This window comes from Uloborus diversus, chromosome 8 (assembly GCF_026930045.1).
Source record: "Uloborus diversus isolate 005 chromosome 8, Udiv.v.3.1, whole genome shotgun sequence".
Lineage (NCBI taxonomy): Eukaryota > Metazoa > Arthropoda > Arachnida > Araneae > Uloboridae > Uloborus > Uloborus diversus.
Genome location: NC_072738.1, coordinates 7136342 through 7164214, shown reverse-complemented (window position 1 = coordinate 7164214; position 27873 = coordinate 7136342). Strand labels below are relative to the sequence as shown.

The window sequence follows — 27873 nt, the reverse complement described above, 5'->3', positions numbered from 1 at the left end:
GTATGTATGTATATATATATATATATATATATATATATAATCGCTTGGAATTTTTTCCTTTTCTTCTTTTTTTTCTTTCTTTTTCTTCTCTCTTCTTTTTCTCTTTTCTTTTGAGACTAACTTTTCGGGGGGGGGGTGTCCCCAAAACCCCCCCTTAGCTACGCCCCTGTACACAAGCTCATTTTTCAATGCAAAAAATTAGCTTATGTATGGATAGACACTGAAACAAAGCATTAACTTTTGTCAAGTGCTTTTTCATCTTTAATATCATTTCTTCAACTTGAGAGAGCAGTTTCCTTTTTTTCCTTGAGATTTGTTTTCCTAAAATTTTGTATCTTCAATTCTCACTGTTATTTTTGCCTGTTTATAGGCTTTTAAATTAACTCAAAAATGTTTGTATCTTTTTGAAGTCTGGCGAATGCTTTTTAGGAGAGCACTCTATTTCATGACACAAATGGAAAATGTCTCACCACATTATATTCATATTTTACAGGATCGTTACAGAGAAGCAAACGCATTAGCTTTCTGGCTCGCTAATACTTCAGAGTTACTGCATTTCTTGAAACAAGATCGTCACCTCAGCGCTTACACACTGGATGCTCAAGACCTGCTGGCCGAAAGCGTACAACTAGCATTCAGAAGTCTCATTACATGCCAGCAAGTAGAACTTCAGGATGCAATGCCTGCTTTTCTGGAAGATAGGGATGACATCAATGAAGAAGAGGGAACAACAGGTGTGTATGTCTGTACTCAAGGCCCAACTAGGACTTTTGACGGCACTGGGCACAAACTTTGCTTGGTGCTTTCTCCTCCTTTCCCAACAAAATATAGTGTAGTAATAAAATATTTTTATAGTTAGTATTGCCAACCAGGCCGCATTTCTTTAGTGATATCTTATTTTATCATTTATGTATAAGTTTATGTGTTGTATTAAAGCAGCAATAATTTTAGTAGTAACAGTGGCATATGCAATGATAATATTGATTATAACAAAAGGTGTGGTTAAATTTTGCCTGGTTGTAATAAGATGTATTATCCATCTTATTATTCAAATGTTACACTTTAGATACTTTTAATATTTACAGTAAATATTAAAAGTATCTAATGTGTAACATTTGAATGTACTAATAGTGTAAATATAATGTTGGGTCTGAAGTAGCAGCAACTTTGGGATTTGTGAAAAAAAAAAAAAAAAGTTAATTCTTTTCCTAGAATTAATGACATTTTCCCTTTGTGCAAAATGAAATTACTGACCTTTTGTTTGAAATAAACTCTGGCTACAGTTTGGTGTTCCCTAAATTCTGGTGCTCAAGACCCATGCTCCATGTGCGTATGACTTAATCTGGCCCTGCGTGCTAACAATTACACAAAACAATTCTAGTTTGTCCATGTTTAAGATATTTTACAGCATATCCAATGACCAACCCCAGACATTTGTTTACTTTGTATGTAGAGATATAATGCATTACAAAATTTAAATAAGATATTTTGTTGATTTTTGGCAGTTCTTTATGGACAGCCATTTCATGATGTCATTTGTATGACAAGGTCTACTTACTCCATACTTATCAGTAACTATTCAATAAAACATAGAAACATTTTCCAAGAAATGCGATTCCTTTTATACACAAAAATTTAATATTTTCTCTAACAAAATAGGAAGTCTACCAAGGGCGGATCCAGAAAATGTTCAAGGAGGGGGCGACTTCAAGCGGCCGTGACGTAAAATTCCTTCACCCAGCAATGTATTGAAGAGCGGCCGTGTCGAAAAATTTGGCCTTGAATATTCTGCTTCGAGAACGGCTGCGGCGTAAAATTCTATGGAAGAATATTTATGGCGAAATTTTTCGACACGGCCGCTCTTCGAAACATCGCTGGGTGAAGGAATTTTACGTCACGGCCGCTTGAAGGGTTAAAACTTTCGAAGGAGTGTACTGAACCCCATCGCTCACCCTTATGTAAACAAAGGCGTCCTATAGAGGTGTTTTTTTCAAAACATATCCAGGGTGAGCGTTTGAACCTATCCCTAATTATCATCTAAGATCGTCTAAAATTGAGATTTTAGAACTTCAATTAAAAAAAATCCTGTTGAAAGTTCTAGTCCCTATCCCCAGAGTAACAAGAGATGGGCTACGATTGCGTTTTCAAAACTTCAAATCCGGAATAGCTCCCTTTCTTCTAAGATCATCGAAAATTACGTTTTTGGAACTTTAATATCGAAAATATACTTGAAGAAAGTACTATATTTCCTCGGCTCAAGGAGGGGGCGATCGCCCCCATCGCCCCTCCCTTGTATCCGCCCTTGAAGTCTACTTATACATGAGTCGACCTACATGCCAAGTATATTAAGTAATAATATCCCTAACTCTGAGATTTTTCCCTTTCAATCAGCTGATGTGCTAGCCGTGTTAGCGTCTGCCATGTCGCTCCTGAGAAGGTGTCGAGTGAATGCTGCCCTCACCATTCAGATGTTCTCTCAGCTGTTTCACTTCATCAACATGTGGCTGTTTAACAAAGTCGTTTGCGAAAGCAGGCCCAACCTCTGCACTCGCCTCTGGGGTGCTCGCCTGAAGAGGAGGCTGGGAAGAGTGGAAGCTTGGGCCGAGAAGCAGGGCCTGGAATTGGCTGCAGACTGTCACCTCAGCCGAATAGTTCAGGTGAGAGATTTTAACATAGTATACAAACCAATCAGATTTGACCATTACCTTTGCAGGGAAAGAAAAAGATATCAATCTGACTGAAGTGCATATTTGCAAAATAGTTTCTTCAAAATTCATACAGTTACAGGGATTTTAGTTTCATTTATTCATTTATTTTTTTCCAATTCAGAAACTGTTTTTAACTTCCAATGCTAAGAAGCAGTCACAAAGTAGCTGACTGCTGCATAGTGTTGTAATGTAAGCTCAAATTGTTGTTTGCATGGAAAAAAGTTTTTTTTTCTGTGAAACATGTAAATATATCATTTTAAGAGCTTTTTATAGTGCAAAATTATTTGAAAACTTCATTTTCAAAAGCTAATCTCCCGCTCCTCTTTTTTTTTAAAAAAAATATTCACTTTAAGAGAAAAGAGGGGAAAAAAGAGAAATTTTAGTTGTTTTTTTAAGCAATTTAAAGCTTTGAACATTTATAAGGTTTTGTGAGTTAATAACCTTTATTGACTTCTTGGCATCATATTTTCGCTTGTTTGTATTGTAAAAATTGTTTAATTGAAATAATGCTTGGTTATATTGCACCAACTTTTAAAAAGTGCATAGCACTTCAGTTATTTTAGTTATTGTTATTATTCATTAATACTAGTTAATAAATTGTTTCAATGTCACGTTTTTCAAGAGATCTGGGTTGTTCATTAGTCTGTAATGACAGTAGTTAAAGATCTTATAAATGCTTTAAGAATGGAATCAAATCTTCCACATAGAAGTTGTTTCTAGGTGTTTGAATTAGCATTGTATACAAATCATTTTATGTGAATTAAAACATGTTGATTAATTTTGTAAACTAGCAGTATTTTGATCCAATAAGAGTCGAATTCCAATCCAGCTGCCTCTAAAAAGAAATTTCTGCAAACTCCAATGCATATTTATTTCTTTGAGATTTTCTTTAAGTTTATATTTCTGTTCTTGTGCTTAGTCAACCCTTTTATAGTTTAAAGCTCTGTTACATCCCCCATTTTGTTTTAGTGATTTGGCACGCTTTGTTTTTAAAGTCTTGCCAATTTTATACTCCAAATTATGCTTTGCAGTATTTGCAATATTGAATTTTAGCCTTTGTTCCACATAAATTTCATTGTCACTGATAGTTTGATAACGTCTTGTAATGCTGTTTCAATTCCCTTTGATCATTTAGGCTGCTCACTTGCTGCAAGCTTCTAAAAGCAGTTCAGAAGACTTTGCTTCCATCAGTTCACTTTGCTTCAAGCTCAACTCTCTCCAACTGCAAACACTGCTGGAACGCTTTCAACCAGCTGAGGATGAACCTCATATTCCTAGAGAACTTGTAGAAAGTGTTGTGAAGGTAATGTTGTTTTTACTGTAATGTAATACTCCTTTTCTGTATTTGCAATGTCATGTAAAAGACGACATCTCAATATCTTAAGAGGGAGATTTTCTTTAGTGTGATTGTATAGATCTTTCCTGTTTTGGTTTTTAAATTTGATTTGGGATTTTTTTTTTTTATGATTCAGTTATTGTTTTCTGCATAATATTTCAATCTTACAATTTCTCCAAGTTTTTTTTAAAACTGAAGCATGTATTTTTTCAATTTTCTAATCTTGAAAAGAAAAAAAGACTTGGAACAAAGTAATTATTTAAGTAAACCAGTAGGCATAAGGCTCCTAACTTGAAACCATTACTTTTTAATGACTATTTTTGTTTATTATTATTTTTTTAATTTTAAACTTTTAAGTCTTCAACTTCTATTTAAAGTTCTTAGTTCTCATAGACTGGGCTTTTGTATCTTAACTTTACACAAAACATTTAGACAAATATGGTACAGACTGCTCAATTTCCAATTTTTTTTTAATTAGAATTTTCTAGTGTTTTTCTGGTTGATTTGAACAATTCTGTTCTCTGTCCTTCCTCTCCCTTTAATTTATACAGGCATTTCTTGTATAACACGGTCAATTCTTTCCGTGTAGTATCAAAACCATGTTATACAAGACTTTTTTTTTTAATAACTTTTTAACTTATTTTTTACACCAATTAATCATGTACATAGTAAAAATCACGTCAGTATGTATGGTGTTGTATTGAAACAGTTTCATGTTATATCGACACCATGTTATATGAGACTTAGAAGTAATGTGAATCAAGGTTATGTACCGTGTTATATCAAAACCAAGTTTCATAAAAACAAAGTAAAAATTTATCAGTTATTAACTGAATTTATTAAACAAAAATAAAATTCCATCTTTTTTAAACATAACTTTTGTGTTATATCAAAACCATGTAGTATTAAATTTAAGTTTCATATCGTGTAATATCGAAACCATGTTATAATAATCGCAAAATTTGGTACTGTGTAATATCAAAACCGTGTTGTGTGAGGGACGCCTGTGGTACACTTTTATATTACTTGACTGTTTATTTTGTTCTATAGCTCATGCATTAATATTTTTTCCAAAAAAGAGGAAATGTCGTTTATTATTTTAATTGATTTTACAGATAGCTGAAAATACTGCTGATGAACAAGCAAGAAGTGAAGGTCGAGAAATAAAACTAGAGGAAGATTCAGATTTACAGTTGCCTTTTCTTTTGCCTGAAGATGGATATTCATGTGACATCGTTCGAGGCGTTCCTGCTGGCTTACAGGAATTTTTACAGCCCTTAATTCAAGCAGGTAAAGTTATTTATGATACAATAATGTCATTTAAAGGCAAACATTTTTAATTTTTATTTATTTTTTATCTAAAATATTTCTTTTTTTAAATATGTTAGCAACGAACCCATAGCAATTTAGGACCTTCAGCAAGCGTTCTTAGTGAGGTATCCTGACTTTCTTGATCGAATACTTTTTTTTTCAATTTCAAACATTTGTCCCATAAATACTTGCAGTGAGAATTAAAAATAAAAGAATTAATAGAGAGAATGTGAACTGAATTCACAAAGGAAAAGTACTGTTCGTACAGATTTTTGGTGCTTGTTTCTTGTTGTAGAGTTATCATTATTTACGTCAAAAAATTATGATAGTAGTTCTTTTTTTTTTTTTTTTGCATATTATATTCTGTTTTATTTATTGTATCATTATTATGTGAAATTTTAGAATAATCATGTTCCTTTTTACAGGGCTCTGTCGTCTGACCATTCAGCCAACGTCTTCTGGATATTGGACGATATATATGTCTGATCAAGATATTGGCAGAATACCTTCTGGGGTAATAAATTTATTTTAATCCTACTTTTTGGAAATATTTTAAGTATCTATTGACATCAAAAACTCACTATCGTAGGTTTGAGATTCTTCGGATACATGATTTTTTCCTTTGATTTTGTCGCTGATTCCCCCCCCCTCACCCCCTCCCTCATTTTTTTAGTGTTAAGAAATCACTAATCTTGTTTATATCAGCAGCAGCTGATGTTGAAAGAGTATTTTCTATGAAAAATTTTATTTACACTAACCCAGAGAAAAAGGAGATGTAGTGCAGATGTTTTAGAGTTAATCACTTTTTACTCCTTTTTTAAAAAATCTCTCTCTTTTATTTCTTTTTTTTTTTTTTTTTGTCTGCTGAATTTTGATGATCGGCTTTTGATTTTCGAGTGTTTTTTTTTTTTTTTCTATCTTCGTCTATGCGTTTAAATGCACAATCCTTTTGCATCTTTAACAGGAATTGAAGTTTTTGAGTTCAGGGCATTCTACTATCATACTTATAGTGTAGATGGGTAATTTTTAACATTTTTATTTATTTAACTCAAAATTTTCTCGCCTTCCATGTGCCCAGAAGTAGGTAACAAATCTTGTCCCCTAAAGAAAAATAGTTCTTAAAAGATTTTTCCTTGTTAACTAGTGTTAGTGATCAATGTAACTTCAATTCCACTGGACTAAATATGATGATTTGATCAGGTTATGATGTTTAATGTTTCCAGAACTTAGTGTATTTGAATGGTTTTAGTGGATCAAAAAACCATGCAGTGGGGGGAAATCTGAGCCTTGTAAATGCAATTTCTTGCTCCATCTTGATGCCTAAGTAAAAAAGGAAGAAACTCTGCACTTCTGCCTAACTTTACCCAAAGCAATGCTTCCAGCTATGTTATTTTCTCTTTCCCTTTAAACCATCTTCAGTTTTACATGCTATAAATATCCCTGAAGGAAATTAGTTAATATTTTTTCAAGAATTTAATAGTAGAAAATACATAATTACAAAAAACTTACATATTTTTCACCAGCTACATAGAGCTTATTTTCTTCAACTAAGTTTTTATTCTAAAACAGTTGAAATAGTACTGCTAGTTTAGTCTCCTATAAAAATTTCAGGCTGGTATAAAACTGAAATCTTTGGTACTTTTTTGTGCAAATTCTGTTAAACATATCCTGTTTTCTAATTAATGTGGCTTTTCTCTTTTTCCGCTTTTTTGCAATCTCATGCCTGCTATTAGATGTTTTTAATTGTGATTTTTGTTTTAGTTTTATTGATTTCATAAAATAAAGCGTATTAACTTCTCAGAACAGCTTGAACTTTTGAGGTACATACATATGTTTGTCAAGAAAAAAGAGTTGACTATTCAAATGGAAGCAAATCAGTTTCTAATGTTTGTAATGCTTTTTCTAGATAAAAATAATTTAGTTTGTTGAGCATGTTGAAATATCAGTGATATTTCTAAAATGCCACGTAGAATAACACCTTGTTTATTGTCTATATGCTATCAATTATAGACACCTATGTACGAACTACATGGTTTTTTTTTTTTTTAAATTGTTGTCTTTGATCTTTAGTATGTTTCAAAGAGGAATAACTTAAAAGTGTTACTATACAGAAGTACTGCAATGGAGCTTTTTCTACGCAGAAGGAGGATTTGCGGAGTTAGATAAATCTAAACATTAAGGAAATAAATGAAGTTAATGATTTAATTATTGTGATTGCTGCATAACTTCCTGTTTAATATATTTTTATCAACTTTTTAAGGAAAACACATTAAAGAATTTTGATATTTAAAGAGAGGGCAAGGGGGGTAATCCTGAACTCTTCCCCCCCCCCCCCCAAAAAAAAACAATCATGTTATATTTTTCAAGAGCAGTTGTGTCAATTTTTCCAGTGAACTTGGAACGTTTGCCAAAATTAATCAAAATAATTTGTCACTCTCATGACTAAAGTGAAATTTTGTTTTAGGCTCGAAGTCCGAGTGTTCACAGCCATGGTGAAGAAAGCACAAACAACTGGAAACAGGGAGAACCAGAAATCACGACAATCCGACTTCAGAAAAGCAACAATGGTATTGGTTTGAGCATTGTGGCTGCTGGGGTAAGTAATTAGTTCGTTCTATCTTTATTTTGCATTTTATGTTTATTGTTTTGAAGATATATTAAACACATTTTTCATTGCTGTGTGTTTGACAGAGCATGCAATGCATGTTCTTCAAGTCATTTCCTTCATATCTCTAGTGAAAACGATTCAAATATTTCTCACTTTAAATAATGGTTCGTTCTCAGTTCTTTGACTTTCAGCAACATAAGTGCCTATAACTCCATTGAAAATTTATAAGGCTGTAGGCAGTTTAGGTACAATGCACAAAATCTAATTCCCTTTTAAATGTTACAAATTGGCATTGATGCTAAAACATTTTGCTATTAACTGGAAATGTGAATCCATTGGGGGGAGGGCTGTAAAATAGGGAGAAAACGTCTATGTGAAAATCACAGTTAATTTCACTTTGCTTGAGGGCATTTTTTTTTCTTCCTTTGTCACTTAAGGTTCCACCTTACATGGTTTTTAATTGAAGAATGTTTGCATAATTCGTTTCACTGGCATACATAGCATTCCTTGGGGGAGGGGGGGGGCACGAGAGGTATGGGGGTGCACAATTCAAAAAATAACACTGTGTTAAAATTTTAAAAAAAACTTTTGGGGGTGCACGTATAAATTTTGTGTGTGTGTGTGGGGGGGGGGGGAGGCACCAAATCCTATGCAGGCTACCGCTTCTTGTAGATGTTACATATTTGAACTGTTTGTATTTATACTTTTTTTTTTGTCATTGTTGCTGTAACTTATTGTCATGCATATTATTTTATAGGGAGCTGATCAAGATAAATTGGGCATTTATGTGAAATCTGTTGTTAAAGGAGGTGCTGCTGATTTGGTAAATTAAATTTTGTGTACTTGCTCTAGCTGAATAAATAGAAAAATTTTGATATTGAATGAGAACTTGAAATATTTTTTCTAAAATATTGCTTTGTAATTGAGAAATGTCTAAGAACAGATTAAGGAAATGCTTTATATTAATAGAATTCATTTATTTATACCAAACTGTGATGCATCTATGCAATTTTATTTTTTCCTATTCCATCAAAACTTTTATAATACATCATTAAAAGCATAGTAAAAAAGAAAAGTTTTTAAATTAATTCAACTCAAATATATTTATATGTATGGTGTTTTTAATTCAGAAATTTCAGATAAATTGCTGAATATATCAAGTTTTGAATTCATAATTATTTTCTTGTAGGATGGAAGGTTACAAGCTGGAGATCAGCTGTTGAAAGTCGACGGACATTCTTTGGTGGGGGTGAATCAAGAAAAGTAGGAAATATTTTAGTGTTTTGCTTTTATCATTATTTTTAAAAACATTTTGTTTTTGTAATGTTTCTTAATTTCTTGGCTGTTACCTGAGAAGTTAATTATTTTTATTGTCTAATATTGCAAGAGGAATTTTAGAATTAAATTTTGACTACTTTATCATATAATTTAAGAAGTTGTTATAGTTAAGAACTAGTGGAAATTGTTTGCACAAAATGCTCAGAACAGCACATATAAAGAGTCCTGCGTGCCTACATTTACTTTGACCACCTTCAGTTCTTGACTAGATATCTCGTCCATTTAACATGCAATTCTGGGACTTGCCAACCACAAGGGGTTAAGATACACGAGGCACTATGAAGAAGACAAAAAAAAAGTTCGTGTTAGCTGTTTTCTTTTCCAGTCTATGGCACTTTGCTTCGGTTCTGTAAGATGATTGAAACATTCTAAACTTTGCGTAATCTATTGTTTCCTCAATTTTTGAGTTCTCCAAGTTCTTTAAATGTATTGAATCACTTTCTTTTCTTATTGCACTGATTTTGTATCTGCAAGTACAATTAAACCTCCATATATCAAACTTCCACATATCAAAATTTTCTACATATCGAAATCCCAGCAAATTTCTATGTTCATTATATAGAAAAATTGTTTCTATATATCGAAAAAATCTCTATATATCGAAAAAAAATTCGAGATATTCGTACATTTTTTTTCCACTTTAGACTGTTTGTCTCATGAAAAATGAAGGTTAGAGGAAACAATTACGTTCACTAAAGGTTGCTACGGAACTCGTAAGAAATCTGGGGTTGAAGGGTGTGTAGTTAAGTCGTTGTTCCGTTCTGAAGTTCTTAAATTCCCTCAAGTTTATTTCAAATCTTAGCTGTAACCAGCAAACCTGTAAAATCAGTTTCAAATTATCCCTTTTTTTTTTGTTGATTATCATTTCTAGTCTTCTTAGCTTCAGTAAAAATCATTCAAGTTAAGTAGATTGATTTTTTACTTTTTTCTCAACCATATTGTTAAAACCAAAATCCCCTAATGTTGCAATCAAGTTGAATTGCCGAAGAATATGAAGATACATGGTTGGCGTGAAAATGTAATTTCTGTTAATTTTTTTAATCATTAACTTTCATTTAATCCAATACTCGTATAAATTATAAATTGGGTTTCGTACACGAAAATTAGCATTTATTTTAATGTTTTAGGGTATCTTTATGATAAAATAAAATTGTTTCCATATATCGATTTTTTTTTCCGGCAATTTGCTACTTCGATATATGGAGGTCTGACTGTACATGAGAGTTCAACATTTTAAGAACCGAGCAAGTTTGTTCTAAGTGTAATTGCTAAATTGTTTAATGTAGTTAACAATGAAAGTGTCCTTATAATTATAGCAAGTTTCAAATGCTTGTTAGTTTCATATTTTTTAAATTTTGTTGTTTGATTCTTTTGAAACTTTTCAATTTTGGAGCACTTATACCAAGTTAACTGAACTGTAAAACAACACCAAAATAATGTGTTTTGTCATTACCCCATTTTAGACCTGAAATCTAAATGAAGATAATTCTAGATTATAAAATTTAATATCTTTGTTGATCAAATTGTGTCATTGCTTAATATGATAGATAATTACTGGTTATCAAAAATGCTTTGTAGTGTCTGTATTTTGTGAACTTACCTGATAAATTATTATGAAATTTTTCCATGTTAAATCATTCATGTCTGTTTTGCTGAATTTCTTGTGCAAAGTAATTGTGTTTCTCTTCATTACTAATTTTCCACCTTATTTCTCAATTTTTTGCAGAGCTGCTGAATTAATGACACGAACAGGACCAGTTGTTGCTCTGGAAGTAGCCAAGCAAGGTGCTATACACAATGGACTTTCTGATTTACTCACAAAGCCATCTCCAGTCATTCAAAGAGGTGGGTTTTCCAAAAATTAAATAATACTACTTATTTCTTAATTGTTTAATAACTTTTGAGTGTAGCTCTTTAATTGATTTGAAGAAGTTATCTTATTCAATTACGTGCACAGCATTAGAACATTTTTCCTCAATTAGAAACAAACATGTTTGTGTGATTTAAATGTAAATTGTATTGCTGCGACTTTTTAATGACTAAACTGCTGTGGGAAAGTATAGGGTAGTATCTGCAAGTCTTACTGAATACAATCATATGCTTGATTCAGATTTAAGGGAAATGTGTTAAAAAGTCAGCTTGTAAATTCATCCGAGTCCAATAACCTTGATAGCATGCCGTAAGGCATCCAAAAAATATTCTTGTAATATGTTGACATTCTCTTGAAAAAATGTTTAATCAGGAGTTCATTTCCATACTCTTTTTTCTATTCTCACTTTTTTAACCCTTCATTTTAAAAACCTCAACGTGTGGACCTAAATTTTTTAAACTTTTATTTATTTAAATAGTTATAAAATATAATCAAGATTCTCTGACCCTGCCCTCTTCAGCAATGGTTATTAGTCTTAGGTTTTAAAACAATTTCATGTTTTAAAGACTTTCAGAAATCCTTTTAAGGCAACCATTTATGCCTTTAGATGATTTCTATTAGTTCAATCAATTGAATACTAACCGGTTTTGTGTGAATGTTATATATTTGTGTCTGATTTTCTAACTTTCTGGTGCATGCTTTCCAGTTATTGTAACTTACTAATTTTCTGTATTAACATGTCTTCTCATCACTTCCTTCTGTTAGATATAACATTAATGCAAAGAGAACATGCATTTGGACTTCCCAGTGGATGTGCAAGCCATGGCTCTCATTCTGACTCTCACTCTAAATCAAACCTGTCTTCTTTGCAAAATAACATTAAGTATAAGCCTAATCTTCCTGCTATACCACAAGGTCATTGGGAAATAGTGCAGACACTCAATAGAACCAGAAAATTATCATCCAACAGGCCTACCACCCTGCAGCGCAATCCCGGACTTCCATCCCAATTTACCGTTTATCCTTATAAAAAAAATCTCCTGAAGCCCAAGAGCGAGGAATCCCTGATCAGTAGCGGATCGGATTGTCCTTGTCCGTTCTGCCAACCCCAGTTCTCGAAGAGCGACCGAAGCATATTGTACCAAGTAGAAAACTACGACAACTGTGCTGTATGCAACAGACAGCAGTTCCAGATGAAAGATAAGTCTGTCACGAAGACATATGTTTGCATCATCAGCAATTCTGAAGGGGGCCACTTCTGTGAAAATTGCATGAAACATTGCAATTCCTCAAGCCATCCCTGCATGGATTACTATAACAACAATAATTCATGCTTAAGCAGATGTATGGTCAAGGATAATGGGGGCAGAGACGTCGAGAAGAATAAAATTGTTCGATACCAAATCCCTGGAAAATGTAGCAGTTCTGAAACACTCTGCAGTTCTGATAATGATGTGGCAATGCAGAGGAGTGTGCAGAGTATGTATTTTGTTTGGCCTCAGCATGGAAAGTATGAGTACTGCACTGCATTTTTTTCAGTTTTGCACTGGTTTTAGTTTGGGTTGTCCATGTTATCAGAGCACGAAGTTTTTCCCATGTTACCAAAGCATGTCTTCTTAATTTATCCTTTTTCCTGATTGTTTATATTTTATTATGGATTTCCAATTTGGTACAAAAGGCTTAATAAACATTGTTGTGATAGTTAGACTTGTCATATTCTGCATGAAACTATTTGAAGATTGTTTAAAAACCTTTTTTTGTTGAATAGCACATTCTTTTTATTTGGTTGGTTTTATATGTTGGAAAGCACTTAGTTTTATTTTATTATTTTGTTTTACATCAGATTGTATATCATGCACAAAAATTATTAAGTGTATAAAATAATTTAATTGCTGTTTTATGAAATGCCTAATACTTAAGATAACTTAATATGAAATATATCCATAAAAGTTTTTGTAATTTTTCTTATTTTTTGCCTCTCTAACAATGTGTTGGAATCTTTTTCAATGTTATTATTATTCAGATCTTTTTTTACTGTTAATTGCTGCACAGCAACATACTTACCAACTCTTACAGATTAGGCATAAAATGTATGCATTTTAGCTGTTTTCTATGTATCAGGCCCATTTTTTTACTCGTTTCAAAATCCAATTGTGTCCACCTCTGCAAAACTTGCCAGTTTTCATTTACAATGTGATTTTACTTCTTGACATCACTAATTTTAATACCATTATTTTTAATCCCACATGCATTTTATATTTCATAAAAAGGGACCCGTGTTTTTGTGATTTTGTTTTCCCCATGTGTAAATTTTTATCTAGTACCATCTGAGTTTATTCAAGCTAGTAGAAATGCTACTTAAAACATTTTTAATTTTTACCACTTTATTCATTATTTCTATAATCTTCATAAACATAAGATGTACTAAAAGATGCAAGATTTAAAAAATTGAAATTGCCTAAAAATAACATTTTAGTGACTTTCAATACTGAGCAAGAACTACAAGTGATCATTCTTATTCCAGTTAAAATATTTTGTACCTAGTTATGTTTCCCTGTTCCATTCTAATTCAGACCACTGTCATTAACAATATTTTTTGTGCATTCTCATGTAACAAAAACTTTCCTTTTATTAGGACCTCGCCGTATGAGTGAGCGGGATATTCCATCCAGGTTGATGAATGAACATGGGCAAGAGGGTAGACTCCACGCAGGGTCTAATCATTTAATGCCTCCAAGAATGCAAACTAGCAAAAGCGTTCCATCACTGAATAGTAAGTAGTTTCGTTGTAATGCTTTTGAGTGTAAACCTTGGTGTAAAAGATATGTGGGAGCTTTGACAGCTATTTAAAATTTATTATTATTTTAAAACTATCATCATGTACTATTAATAATAATACTTTTTTTGGTGTTTAAGAATCGATTCTGTTCACTTCTCTCAGCCTTAAAAATAGTAACTCATTAAAAGGGGTCTAATGGTTTATTTTACATTAATATTAGTTGAACTCGGTGAGAAGTTCTTTCCCACTGCCTTTTTAAACGTTGAAGTATCACTGAAAAAAATAAATGCATGAATTTTCATGAAGATGTGAGGATATGTCGTCGCCTCAGAGCAACAGTAAGATATCTATTCCCAGAAATATATTAAGATATCTTACTGTCGCTCTGAAGTGACAATGTACTGCATGGGAATTAACCCCTAATTCCTTGCTTTCTTTTGTTCATGTTAGCATGGTACCAAAAAACTATCCGAATCATCATAGATAGGCGAATTTGTTTGCATTTATTTTTTATCTTCGTTAGCCTAACACTTGCCTATTTTTCACAGGTAACCACGAGCCTGATGGGATGCGTGCACCCCCTAACGGTGCAGTTCAACCTCACGATATGTACAACCCGGCCTATAGCCGCACTTCCTCAACCGCTTCCATCCCCAAGGCGACGGATTATCCGGACCGTTACAAGTCGGCCAACAGTTTGAGACCGGATGTGCCGCATCCTTACGGGGGCCCGCATGATGATCAAAACCCTCCCCCCTATCCTGGACCACCTCCTGCGAATCGCCCCATGTCGCACCCCAATTTGCATCAACCTCACCCCCCTGCGATGATGCCGGCAACATCGGTTCAAGAGGAGAGGCACTACCAAAACATCAGCGTTTACCAACAGCCGCCGCTCAATCAGCCTCAAGTGGGACAACAGCCCAATCCTTATACGATGCATCCCAGGTAAAAATCTTGTTTCAAGTTCATGTAAGCATTTTTCCCTTTCATCTTTTTTTTAATAAAGGAGATTTATTGACATATTTCAGAGTTGCTTGTGCACTGGCAAAGCACAGGAATTCTAGTTCTTGCATTTTGCCAATTGAAGAATGCTCAAATAAGGATAGTTTGTCATTTCTCTTTGCTTGAGTTATTTTGCTTTCTCTCATTTACAAAGTTGTTTGTGCTTGTGCAGAGCATTGGAACTCCAATTATATTGGGGGAAACTTATGGGTATTGATGACTCTCTTAAATTCTAAATTTATTACAAAATTAGCATATTCTTGACAAGCTTTAAGATTGAAGGGTCTGTCAACAGAATTTCCTGTTTTGAAACTGGAACTCCAGCACTCTGGTGATTTTAAATTGGTCTTTACCAGAATTCCAGCCTCTTGATGAGTCCTTTGTCTTAAAGTCGGTTCAAGAATATTGTGTGTTGTGAATAGGATTTAGGAATGTGCTCAAAGGATCTTATCGGAATAATTCTCACGATGTTATTCAGTAATATCTCTGTCGGAGACTGGCATATGCCACTTCATTGGCAATTCGTTGGGATCAAGCAAATTTTATGCATGACTCATTGTAAGAGCCCAAAGTTATAAACATAGAAGTACAACATTTTAAAACTTTTCTATGAATTTTTGATGTAGCTACAGTAGTTGGTAATTAATTTTATTTTTGCCCTCTGGCATTGCCGAATGATATAGAATCAATAGGATGGAATTCATTAATTTTAATTAAGCAAAGTTCAGTTACAAAAGCTGCTAGTTTCTCTTTTTTTCTTGGCTTTTAACTTTTTTTTTTCCATTTCTGATTAATTTCCTACAAAAAAAAAACTTTTCTTTTTCTACTACGTTTTTTTCTTTTTTAATTTGAACTCAATTTTAAAATGACTCATTACTTGCAAAAATTTTTTTTAAATATTTTGTTGGTATTGGTAACTTTCATGGCTTAAGAACTTCTTTTTGCAAATTTTATCTCCAGACCACCTGCCCAACCCCATCCTCAGCAACCTCCAAGATCTTTACATGGTTCTCAGTCATCCCTGAATCGCCCTGACCCCCAGGGCCTGCAATCTCCTGTGGATCGATCTCGTCCACTGTCCACTCTGGTTTCTCCCAGGGAGCAAGAGCAATATGCCAACTCCATGGGCTATGGCCATCCAAACTCTGGACCTCCTCGTTCACCCAAGGGCTCTACGCACAGTTCCATGGATTCGCATCATGGTTCTCAGGGTTACGCACCACCAAGGCCTTTGCATGATCAAAGGTAAGGATTTAAGTATTTTATCATTCACTTTTTCCAATTAAGTTTTTTGTACCAGGCTTTTCACTATGGTCTCATTTTTCGCAAAATGCGAAAGCGCTATCTCAGTTGTGAAAATAAAGCAAAGCATTTTCGCTTTTTGCTCAAACAAAAAATTATTGAATTTAAAATAAAAATAAACAATGTATGATCCAAGAGAGGAAGCAGCATTTCGATAGTTAACTTAATATCTTAAAAATCTTAAGCCAAAGTTTTATAATTACTATTAAGTTCAACAATACTTAGTCTGCATAAAATACACCGCCAGCTCGGTCATTCCATTCGAGGAGTCTCTCTGCATTATGTCCCCCTTACGAACTTCATTACTAGGAGGGGAGAGTACAACGTTCTAAAAACCAAAAATGTAGTTTTTTTTTACGTTAAAAAAAATAGCCGCTGTATTTTTCTTTAAAGATGTGGTAGATGAAATAAGAATTTTGTTGTCAACTGGAGATGAAACACACTGAGACATTTAGAAAGATATGAAAATACTTAAGATTTTAGCATTTTGCTAAAACTTTTCCCACAGTTTTAGCTTTTATAAACCAAAGAAATTTTGAACCCAGCTGAAACCCTGCTTTGTACAGAGTAAAAAACTCACTGATATAAATATTTTACTGAACTAAGGTATAAAAAGAAACTCTTTGAAAGAGAAAAAGAAGTATTGGCATAACTTTTTTTTTTTGAATTGATTGGCATTGAGGAATAATTACTTTAATTAATTAAAGTCTGAGGTTTATTCACATTGAATTAAGGATTTGGTTTCAGCTGTATGAAATCCATGAGGCTCTGTTCTCCAGTTTGTAAAAATGTGAACACCCTCATCCATAAACTAAACTTTGGAAAACAGTTTTTTTTTTCAGATTGCTCTATGCAGCACTTCAGTTTTCATGAAGTGCAGTTTGTACTAATGAAGTGTAAAGTTGCTGATGTTATGATTTCCTTTGAAATGGGGGAGGGGTGAGACAGTCATGCAGTTATTCATATTGATGATGGACTGTTGGAATCTCTAAAATGAAAATATTATTTTGTCGAAATTATTTTTGCTCTTCATCTCCTGCTATTCTTTGTCATTTGTTGCTCCTACAAATTGAAATAAATCCTGATTTTTCATCCTTTGCAAGAACTACAATTTTCTCTTTCAAAGTGTATGAATGTGTTTTTTTTTTTTGTGTGTGTGTTATAGCTTAATTTGTGTGTACTTTAGTATGTGTACAGATATAAATTCCCAAAACTTAAACATAAGTAGTCTCCTTTTGTACAATTCTACCATAAATAGAATATATTCTTGAGTAGGATTTCAAGCGTTTGGAAAATTTATGTGTTAAAAACTATTAGTGCATTAAATTTTCATTTTTTAAGAAATTGGGATCAAGTTGTGAGGGGAAAAATAGGACAGTAAATGCAATTTTGTTGGGCTTAAAAGCCTTTATTCAGTATCTTGGAGCGCTTTTAATTCAATTACAAATGTTAAAGTATTTTTTGAAACTTACCTCCGATATGCTTTTGCCACTCCGCGTCTTGTGTCCCAGCGGCGGATAACTGAAATTGATTCGGGCATGATCGTGCAACATCGGAATCATCCTATGACGTAACACCCGATGGTTGAGATGTTTTTGGCTACCTTGAGCCGAAAAAACGAATAGAAAGATTGTTGAATCACTCAATCAGGAATAGTTGAGATGTATATCTCCAATGCAAAGTAGGGTGTGTCATGGGATGACGTATCGCGGTCATAGAACGTATAAATAGATTGATCGAAATATTTTCAGTGCTCACTTTTGTTTTGTGTTTACTCCCCATTGGCATCTTGCCATTTTTTGTTGACCAATCAGGGATTGGTCTTTGAAGGTTAGGCAACCATGCTAGGTTGTTGATTGATGTTGCGGCGCGCTCGAGCCGTTGATGATGCAACGTTTTTGAATTCAAGCTGGGCTTGAGATAAGTTTTATTCAGTGTTAAGTATTGTTTAAGAATGTTCTAAATTACTCCGGCTAATGGAGGGAAAAAATGTCAACATTGCTGAAGACGTTCGCAGGAGATGAAGTTCATTGCCATTAGGCATAACACTTAACCTTGGCCAATACCTGGATTGATTTACTGGTGCTCCTGTGGTGGTGTGGGACAGTCATCAGTTTGAAATCATCGATGTCCTTCAGAGTGACCTTCATGATTGGATTTCCTAGACGTTCCTACCAGAGTTCCAGAAAGTTCCGATGTGATTCCTGTGGATGCACAAGTTTGCTTTCCGGTATTTGAAGAGGTTCTGCTAGAACTAAGCAAGCCTATCGGCCGGTGCATGATGGAACAGTTTTCTTCGATTACACTTGGTCAAGAAGTCTTCAGCAATGTAAACATGCGCATTTAGCGCTGGAAGGTGACATTTTTACAATTTTTCTAAAATGTTTCGCGTTTTTCTAAAAGTGTTTATTTAGTAATTTAACTTTGAAATTTCTGTGATTATTGGGGGGGTTTTTGTACACTCTAAATTATTTTTGGTATTTAACAAATGTTTATTGTAGTATACTGTGATATTTTAATAAATGTTATTTATTTAAAATTACTTTGAGTATGTTTTATTTCTTACTGGCAGACTGCACGGCTTTTTGATGTTGGGGTTCTGTAAACCTTTTCATTTAGTTCTATGAACTTAAGGTAAAGACACATTTCCCAACAAATTTTTTAAAATGTGGGGATACATAAAAGGATAAAATAACATAGCATCATTGCTAATTTCCCCCCTTATTAAAGAGTTAACCTCTTCCGCATGAAAAGCTTGTGATGGACTCTCTTATCCAATCAAAGTTTGAATTTTAGCCTCTAATGTTTCGTAAACTATTTCACCTTTTTTTTTTTTTTTTGTTAAATTGCTATGTTGCTAAGGTATTTTATGTCCGGAAAAAAAGTATTGTTATTGCTAACATATTGAAACATGTGTGGCAACGGCCTAAACTCAGAGAAACAGCGCATGCAAATCTGGCAAAGTTTATTTAAAAGTCTCCAGCTGAGTTGGCTAGATCGCGGTATCTGGATTGATGTGTTGTTCCTATGCCTGGTACCGATAAATCTCTATATTGTGATACATCAAGAAATTATAATAGATTCTTTGTTCCGCAAATTCTAAGGCGTAAAATTTTTGATACAATGCACGGTTTGTCTCACCCCGGCATACGTGCTACAAAACGTCTTATCGATAGCAAATATGTCTGGCCAAATATAAACAAAGATATAACTGCTTGGTGCAGAGCTTGTGTTCCGTGTCAGTAGACTAAAGTACATTTGCATACTAAATCCCCGTTAGCTCAATTTTTAGTTCCGGATGAGAGATTTTCTCATATTCATTTAGACATAATAGGTCCACTAACACAAGTTCAAAATTTTAAGTATTGCTTGACTATAGTGGATAGATTTACGCGGTGGCCTGAAGTTGTGCCAATTACTGATATAACAGCAGAAACTGTAGCTCGTGCTTTCGTACAGTCATGGGTTTCTCGATTTGGTACTCCGCAAAGGATAACATGTGACAGGGGCAGACAGTTTGAATCTGAACTTTTTACGAGTCTATCAAAGATGCTTGGCATAAAATTAGCAAGGACATCGCCGTACAGACCCCAAAGTAACGGTCTGGTGGAAAGACTGCACCGACCATTGAAGCAAGCTTTGATGTGTTACAAATCCGATTGGGTTGAAGCACTTCCATTAGTGCTGTTGGGACTCAGATCTACGTTACGTGAAGACCTTGGCGCATCCGCGGCACAGCTGACTTATGGGTCAACTCTACGGTTACCTGGACAGTTGTATGAAGAAAAAACTTTATCTAATATGCCTGACTACGTTGCACGTCTTCAAAGACTGATTAGCTCGCTAAGTCCATCTACCCCTATTCGGCATGGTCAACAACGGATTTATATCCCTAAAGATCTGCAAAACTGTACACATGTTTTTGTGCGCTTAGATGCTGTAAAAAAATCATTGCAGCCGCCATACGAAGGGCCTTATGAAGTCCTAAAGAGAATGGACAAGAACTTTTTGATTTCGGTGAACGACAAGGAAAAAATCGTTCACATCGATCGCTTAAAACCAGCATTTTTAATTGCTGGAGATTCCAATCCAAGGACTCCTGGAGTTACAACAAGGTTTGGCCGCAAAGTACGTTTTCATCTCCCAACGGTCTTGTGAGACTGGTGAGGGAGTCTGTGGCAACGGCCTAAACTCAGAGAAACAGCGCATGCAAATCTGGAAAAGTTTATTTAAAAGTCTCCAGCTGAGTTGGCTAGATCGCGGTATCTGGATTGATGTGTTGTGTAAATGTTAGATTATTCCGAGATGGAACTGATTAATTTATATTTATTTCTTTTAATGGTAATGTGTTTTGTTGCAATTTACAATAAATGTTCGCTTTTAACAACTGGATTACCCGTCTCTACACATGCCATTGTTGGCAGTGGCATTAAGCTCAAAGAATGGCTTTCTTTTAATGGTAAAATTCCATTAAAAGAAAGAAAAGAGAAGTTCCTTACTAACCGGATAAGTTTAATGCTCTGAAGCTTATGTAAGAATAGTCAAAATTTTATTCAATTATTGTAAAATCATGTGTGAAATTGCTCGTACATTGGCATATGCATTCGAAATAAGAGAAATTGCTTCATTATTTTATTTATTCATTTTTTTGAAGTTATTGAAGGAAAAGCTATCACATACTTGTTTTGAAATTGATTAAAAAAATTTCATTTAACACTTAATTTTGAGATTTAGCTAACTATTATGATTTGAATAACCTGTCTAACTGCCAATGCTAATAAACATTTTAAATATATTCTGTCGAGTTAAACTTTCCTTCCTTTTTTCAGGGATTTCCGAAGCGCTGACCACTTGAGGCCCGTCGAAAGCGATGCACGATCCTACACCGAGAGCGTTTCGCATCCCGAGCTGAACTCCAGAGCCTATCCTCCACATTCACAAGAATACAACATGATGCACATGGACCCGAGACAGAGAGATCTCCTGAGGCAGGAAGCGAAAATGGAAGAAATGAGGGAGGAGCTACGCAGGAGGGAAGAGCGAGAAAGGATGCTCCTCCAGCAACAGCAAATGCAGGGCGGGCGTGGCGGAACCTGGTCCCTACCCAGAGGCCCCAATCCCCCCATACGACCGCCCGGTTACCACCACAATTCTCCGAATCCGGGCCACCCCCATCCCCCCTATGTGGGAGGACCCCCACCCCCTGCTCCGAAGCCAAGGCAACAGTTCTACAGCAATGGGCCCATTGAGAGGTTCCAGCGTCCTCCAGGCTACATGAATTCTCCGGAGGCAGCTTATCACGAGATTGGTGGCCATCCGCCACCTGTCGGACCCAGGATGGCTCATCAACCACCCCCGGTGGTTAGTTACCGGTACGGACCGTCCGGATATCCGCCTCGGTCCGAAGAGGGCGGTGATCCGAAAATGCCTCGGCAGATGGGTAATGACCTCAGAGTTCATTCACCCCATGGGAAGCCTCCGCCTGTAAGGTAATGTATCATTTCTGTATTTATTCAACATTTGAGGTTGTGAGAAGCAAAGGGATGTAAGTGGCAAAATTAAAAGTTTGAAGATAACCAGTACACATGGTAGGTGCAGAGCCGTGTCCAAGGGGAGAGTTTTAGGGGTTAAACCCCTCCCATTGAAAGAAAAAATCAATGAATCATTAAACGATTTTCCAAAACGTATTTTAAGTTTTAATTAATTTTAGAGTTAAACTCTGATACAGTATTCACCCTCTTTAATATTTCCCCATCTTTAACAATTAAAATTTTCCTCAATTGTAGGATTCCCAAGCACCTTCGCTTCTAAGTGCTTGAAAAAATTAACGATGGATGAATGGTTGAAGAGTCTGGCAATGCTTTAAGCATGCAGGGGACAATTATTTAAAAGAATATTAGACAATGGCGTAGCCCCCCCCCCCCCCAAAAAAAAACTTAGGGGCAGGGAAAATGGTTACTTTGCTTACTATTTTTTATGGTACACCTTTAGTGTTGGATGAATTAGTCGTTTTACACAGTAGAAAAATGTTTCTATGCGAAACAGCAATATTTTTTTTAAATAAAATTTTTATTTTCATTCATTTCCTGTTCAGTGTTATTTGATGGAAAATCAAAAGAAAAAAAAAGAAGGAAAATGAGGTGGCATAAAAGAAATATGTGTGCTATCACAAAATGTTCAACTGTACAAATAAGATTTCATTTTAAAAAAAACCGCAAAACGTATAAAAAAAGCCTAGTTATCGAACTAAAATGAACTATTCAACACGCGTATTTAGTTTTCCTTTGACAACGGAAGTTACAAAGGGAAAAGGTTTCAACCCCTCCCTTTATGAAATCCTGGACACGGGCCTGGATAGGTGAACCTCTCCTCTGTCTTGGGGCAAGCGATGGTACTAGTAGCCCTGGTAGTTGCTGCTATTCAGCATGATTCAGAAAAAATTTTTTATGAAAGCCTACCTAGGATGTTATCATTAAACGTGTTTTAGTCAAAACTTGAAAATGTCCACTCGCATCCCTTTGCTTCTCACTGCCTCATTTTTCCTTTGTATTTCCATTTGTTAATTATGATTGTTTCAGAAGCTCAAACATTTTGCTTTCTTACTTATGCACTGCAATCTGCCTGGACTGGTTTTTATAGCATGTTAAAACAGTCTTCTTTCTGTCATTGTGTTAGATGCATAATTTGAAATATTTTTGTGAATTGCTTGTTTTAATCTTGTAATAATTTCGATGTTCTCATTTTACTTCCATAGCCAAAACTCTCGTGTCACATTTGAACTATCTCAGCATCCTGGTGGTCATGATAAAAAAGAAACATCTAATCTCATGAGTCCATCTCCATGGGAAAGAGAAGAAAAAGAGAAAGTAAGTTTTTCTCACTGCTCTTGGCACCTGGTATAATTTTATACTTTTGGTGTAACTCATACTTTTAATGTTTTTCTTATTTTTAAAACTAACGGCACTGCACGCAGTGCTTTTAATCGAGTCAATTCTGCTTTCTTTATTTGTACTTTATTGTAAACAATATTGTACCAAGACTTTTCTCTGGCACTGGTCTTATAATTAACTGCTGTTTATGTATCACACAAAAGCACCAACAACACCGTTACTAATTTTATTTTATTTTTGACAGTATATTAGTTGAAAACAAAACACTGAAAAACCACAACACATGTCTGCAGTTTTTATTGCTATTTGTGCATTGTAAATGCTTTTTTAATGCTTTTTAACTTTTGTACAATGGTAAACATTTTATATTAGTCATTTTTTTATTAATCCAGAAGTTGAATTGGAAAATGTGGAGTCATAAAAAATAAAGTCATTTCTGTGCTACATATCAAATTATGTGAATCTTAACTAACATTTTTTAATCTCTGAGTTATAATACAAATATAAGAACTTAATGAAATATTGGATATGTTAACATTTCAATACTTTTCAGCATTCGTGTAAATTGTTAGTAATGTTTGATTACTTTAATATTGCTGTATACTTTTAGCACGATTCTATTTTATATTTCACTTTTAAGTTTCTTCTAAAATGTCTTGTAATTCAATTACCTTTAGCTATAACTAGCTGCATTGGACTGGTTATAGTAGCTAGCAAAATTCATACATGTAGCCTATAACATAGTTATTGCACTTTAGGTGTCAAACTGAAAAATAATTATAAAACTGAAAGAAAGAGTATTTAACTACAGTCTCAAGAAAACATTATGTTCTGTTTAATAACTAAATTTATAAAAACAAAGTAAACACTAAACATTGTAACCAAACTATTTCCTATAATTCAGGAGTGATAGTGGACTCTAGTAAAATTTTCTGAAGAGTGTGTGAAATTTTCGGAAACCATGAGGAAGCTCTACCTCCCCTCTTCCTGTAGAAACCCTTCAAATATGCATAAAAAATCATTGAAAAATGAAAAAAAAAATTTTATTTCTTTAAGTAATTTTCCAGTTTTAGAATGTGTTATCATCCCAAAATTTTCGGAAACTGCAACCCAAAGTTCAAAATTTTTGGAAATTTTGAATCACAAACATGTTTGCTGTAATTGTAAATATTACTACTTGTGTCAATACAATGTGTCAAAATATACTGTAAAAAAAATGGTGTATGATAATTATGTCTATTATAATATAACTATCAAATTTGAAGTTAAAAAACTAACAATCTGTAATTTTGATCTTCTGTCTTACATACTCAAAATTAATTTTTTTATGTATTGATTTTCGCTCCAATCTTTCACTAACATTTACTAACAAGTTTCTTTGCCTCTAGATTGCCAATGGTGTATCAGGCACTTTTTATAATGCTACTCATTTTCCTGTGAGTATGCGCTCTTAGCACTTTTGAAATTCAACGCCCCAAAGTGTTCTTGTCCTTTTGTTTGTAATTTTGAGCGTATAGCTCAAAAAGTCCATGTGGCACATGTTTACATGAACTTGTTCGCTGCTTATTTAACCTGTTTTTGTCCACACCCTTCTGTCTTTGCTATGAAAATAGCAAACCTAATTAATGAATATAAGAGCAAAGTTCTTTTCTGTGAATTGTACGACTAAATATGTGCTGATGTCGATTTTTTTTTCTACAATGAGTTAACATGTGGCGTTTAAGTGCAGCATTTTTACAGGTTATTATACAGTTATTTTAATTATGTTATTGGGTAGGGGGAGACTAAGCACAATTCGCCGATTTTGGACTGCTAGCAATACAATACTAGCCTTAATTTAATGTCTGGTGCATGCAACTTGCCATTCTGTGAATTATCTCAAACACACACACGTACTACCATTTTAGCCCAAGGTACAAATTAAAGAGCAGAAAAGAGTTCAAATGCTTTTGATAATGGCATTGGAGAGATTATTAGAAGTTTAGTATTCTGAATTGGCACTAGTAGGATTAGAAGATTCACCCATTGCCAGATTGTTGGATATGTTATTAAATTTTTACTTTTTGCACATCCCTCTCATTTTGTGTTACCAATTTGTGGTACTTATTACTATATAATGGTGATGAGGGGTTGCACACAACTCTAAACTCTATTTTTGACTGCTTTAAAAGTCATTGGACCTGTTTTTGTCAAATGTGTGATTACATTCAATAATAAATAAAATTCAACACTATTTTCTGTATCTTTTTCATCATAGTTATTTTTTTAAAATTTCTGTTTGATTTTTACTTTCTTCTATATAGAAAAAAGTATTGGATTCGTGCAAATTTTCGAATTTTGACGGATTTAAACGTTTTGACCATTTTTGGAAAATGTCTTTGTGTGTGTGTCTGTCACTACGCCTATGACCATTTTTTTGTGGCCACTCTACAGCAAAAACTACCGCATGAAATCGAACAAAATTTGGTACACATATGTGCCCCTATGTGAACTTGTGCCCATTGGTTTTTGGTGCAAATTCCTCCAAGGGGGGTGGAGCAATGGGGCGTTTCTTGAGTTATGCGTGCCTGCTATTCCCGAGGAAGTAAGTGGCGGAAGCAAACCAAATTTGGTCCATATGTTGCCCTTAACTGGTACAGGTGCTGATTCAATTTTGGTGTCAATAGCTCAAACGGGGGTTGAGCTATAGAACGTATTTTGTCGTCAATTGTGACTGCTGTATCTCAAGAAATAATGAACGGAATCAAACAAAAATTTATCGACAAGTAGCCCTTAGTGGGTATAAGAGCTGATTTTATTTTGGCGTCAACAGTTCAAAAGGGGGTGGCGCAATCGAACATTCCTTTTTTTCCATTGTGAGTGCCATATCTCAAGAAGTAATGCTACGTTCTGGATGAAATTTGGAATAAATGTGAATCCATATGTAAACAGGCCTTGGTTCAATTTTGGTGCCAATCGCTCCATGGGAGGGGGGGGACTTATTTTTTTTTATCTTTTTCTGTGTGTGAATAAAAATAGCTTTATAAATGCAACAATACGAAAGATAAACCATAATAGACTGTCGTCTGCCTATTTCTCGTGATTTTAATTGCATGGAAATGATCGGAAATATTTAAAATTTTTAACTGTTGCCATCTTACGTTTGTTAACAAATAAAATATTTGTAATTAATTCAAGCAAGGCTTTTAAAATAACTTTCAATTTTTGCTCTTTGCTTAGCTTTTGCCATAATTTGGATATTGGGACGGTCCAAGTTTTTTGTGTACGTAATTTTATTTTTTCTGGGAATATTTCTTGCTCCTCAAAGCATGGGGAGGGGTCAAAACTCATAAGAAATATATAGAAGAAAGTTTCGTGATGGCCACAACATACTAGTTATAGTTTGCTTCAGAACTTGATTCATAAACCTATGATGATTTGCTATCCTTTTCCAACCCCACTAAATTTAAACCAATGGTACAAAATATTACTTGCCACTGGCAGCGTTAGAAATAAATGGAATATTCTTTAATCCCAATAAAAAAAAGTGAACTTTTAAGTTTGTTAGAATTTGTTTTCGTATGGGAACAATGTCTCTTGTTGTGAGCTCTTGATGAACACATGTATTAGAGACCAATTTCCACTAGAAAGTATAGGAATTCTGATTTTAACTGTAGAGTTAAAAGGGGGGGAAACCTGTAAGCATTATGAATCAGTTAAAATGTACATGGTAACTAAGCCATTTTCCCTCCTAGATTATTGGCATAACGGGAGTGAGATATTTAAAATAAGGGCTTTATGTTTCATTTGTGCCTAGACATGTGTAATTTTACCACATTGCTGTAATTCTGTGAATCCTTTACCATCTGTTTTTTTTTTTCCTTCCTTCTGAATAAATATTGAAGAGCAAGAAAATACATTTTAAGAAAAAATTTATTCACTATTGGAACTGGTGGAATACTGTAGTTGTATGTTCCCTATTAGCATCTTACACACCATAACTTTCTCTTTCTCTGTTTCCCAATTTTTGTTGATAGCATGGAAATTATTTAAACCTCTTTCCAGATGCACAAACAGAGGTTAGAAGAGGCCCGCCGAGCTAGAGATGATGAGATCAGAGAACTGGAGAGCAGACACCACCTGACCCCCCAACAGGAAGATCGCTTGAGAGCTCTGAGGCTGGAGCAGGAATTCCAGAGGAGAGCTGAAGAGCTGCATGGTGAAGAAGAAGATGATGATGACGAAGTGAGTGCATGTCGCTGCAGTTATTAGTATAAAAAATTTTAAGGAACTGAATTATGTCTCCTTTATTTGAGACTACTTGTTAAATTTTTTGACTTGGTAGAGCTTGCGTGCCAAACGGCACACAAAGGGTGGCACAGGGTACCTACTGTCCGATCTTTTAACGCAAAACCTTACTCGTATTTGCGCATGCGTCAGGTCTCTTCTGATTTTATCAAAACAGGGGTGATAGCAAGAAGGAAGTAATGAGCAAGCAAAAACTGAATGCATCGGGAAGTGCGCTTCCTTAAATCATCACCCCTTTTTCAATTGAAACCGTTCTTAGCTGCTAGTCGCGGAGTTCGAGAACAGACAGTATATGACACCATCTAATAAGTTATGCTGAATGTAATTCATGTAAGTTTTATCTAAAGTTAATTGTCAATTTGTAAAACAGACATTTTTACACATAAAAGCAATTTAAAAGACTTTAAATTGATTACTACTGCTACACATTTTCAAGCCG

General features: G+C 34.4%; 1 protein-coding gene across 2 annotated transcripts in view; it reads left to right on the top strand.

Annotated features, from left to right (window-relative positions):
- LOC129227992 (afadin-like) overlaps nt 1–27873 on the top strand; it is a 160505-nt gene that overhangs the window by 121717 nt on the left and 10915 nt on the right. The window contains exons 13-28 of one of the 2 annotated variants that reach the window (XM_054862618.1): nt 494–734; nt 2392–2657; nt 3844–4011; nt 5160–5334; nt 5781–5869; nt 7820–7951; nt 8721–8786; nt 9153–9226; nt 11028–11146; nt 13807–13944; nt 14499–14898; nt 15916–16200; nt 21087–21746; nt 23012–23123; nt 24536–24583; nt 27192–27371. In XM_054862618.1, the coding sequence (XP_054718593.1) occupies nt 494–734; nt 2392–2657; nt 3844–4011; nt 5160–5334; nt 5781–5869; nt 7820–7951; nt 8721–8786; nt 9153–9226; nt 11028–11146; nt 13807–13944; nt 14499–14898; nt 15916–16200; nt 21087–21746; nt 23012–23123; nt 24536–24583; nt 27192–27371 (3153 nt within the window). The remainder of the gene's footprint in view (nt 1–493; nt 735–2391; nt 2658–3843; nt 4012–5159; nt 5335–5780; nt 5870–7819; nt 7952–8720; nt 8787–9152; nt 9227–11027; nt 11147–13806; nt 13945–14498; nt 14899–15915; nt 16201–21086; nt 21747–23011; nt 23124–24535; nt 24584–27191; nt 27372–27873) is intronic. The other variant, XM_054862620.1, reaches the window with a different exon arrangement.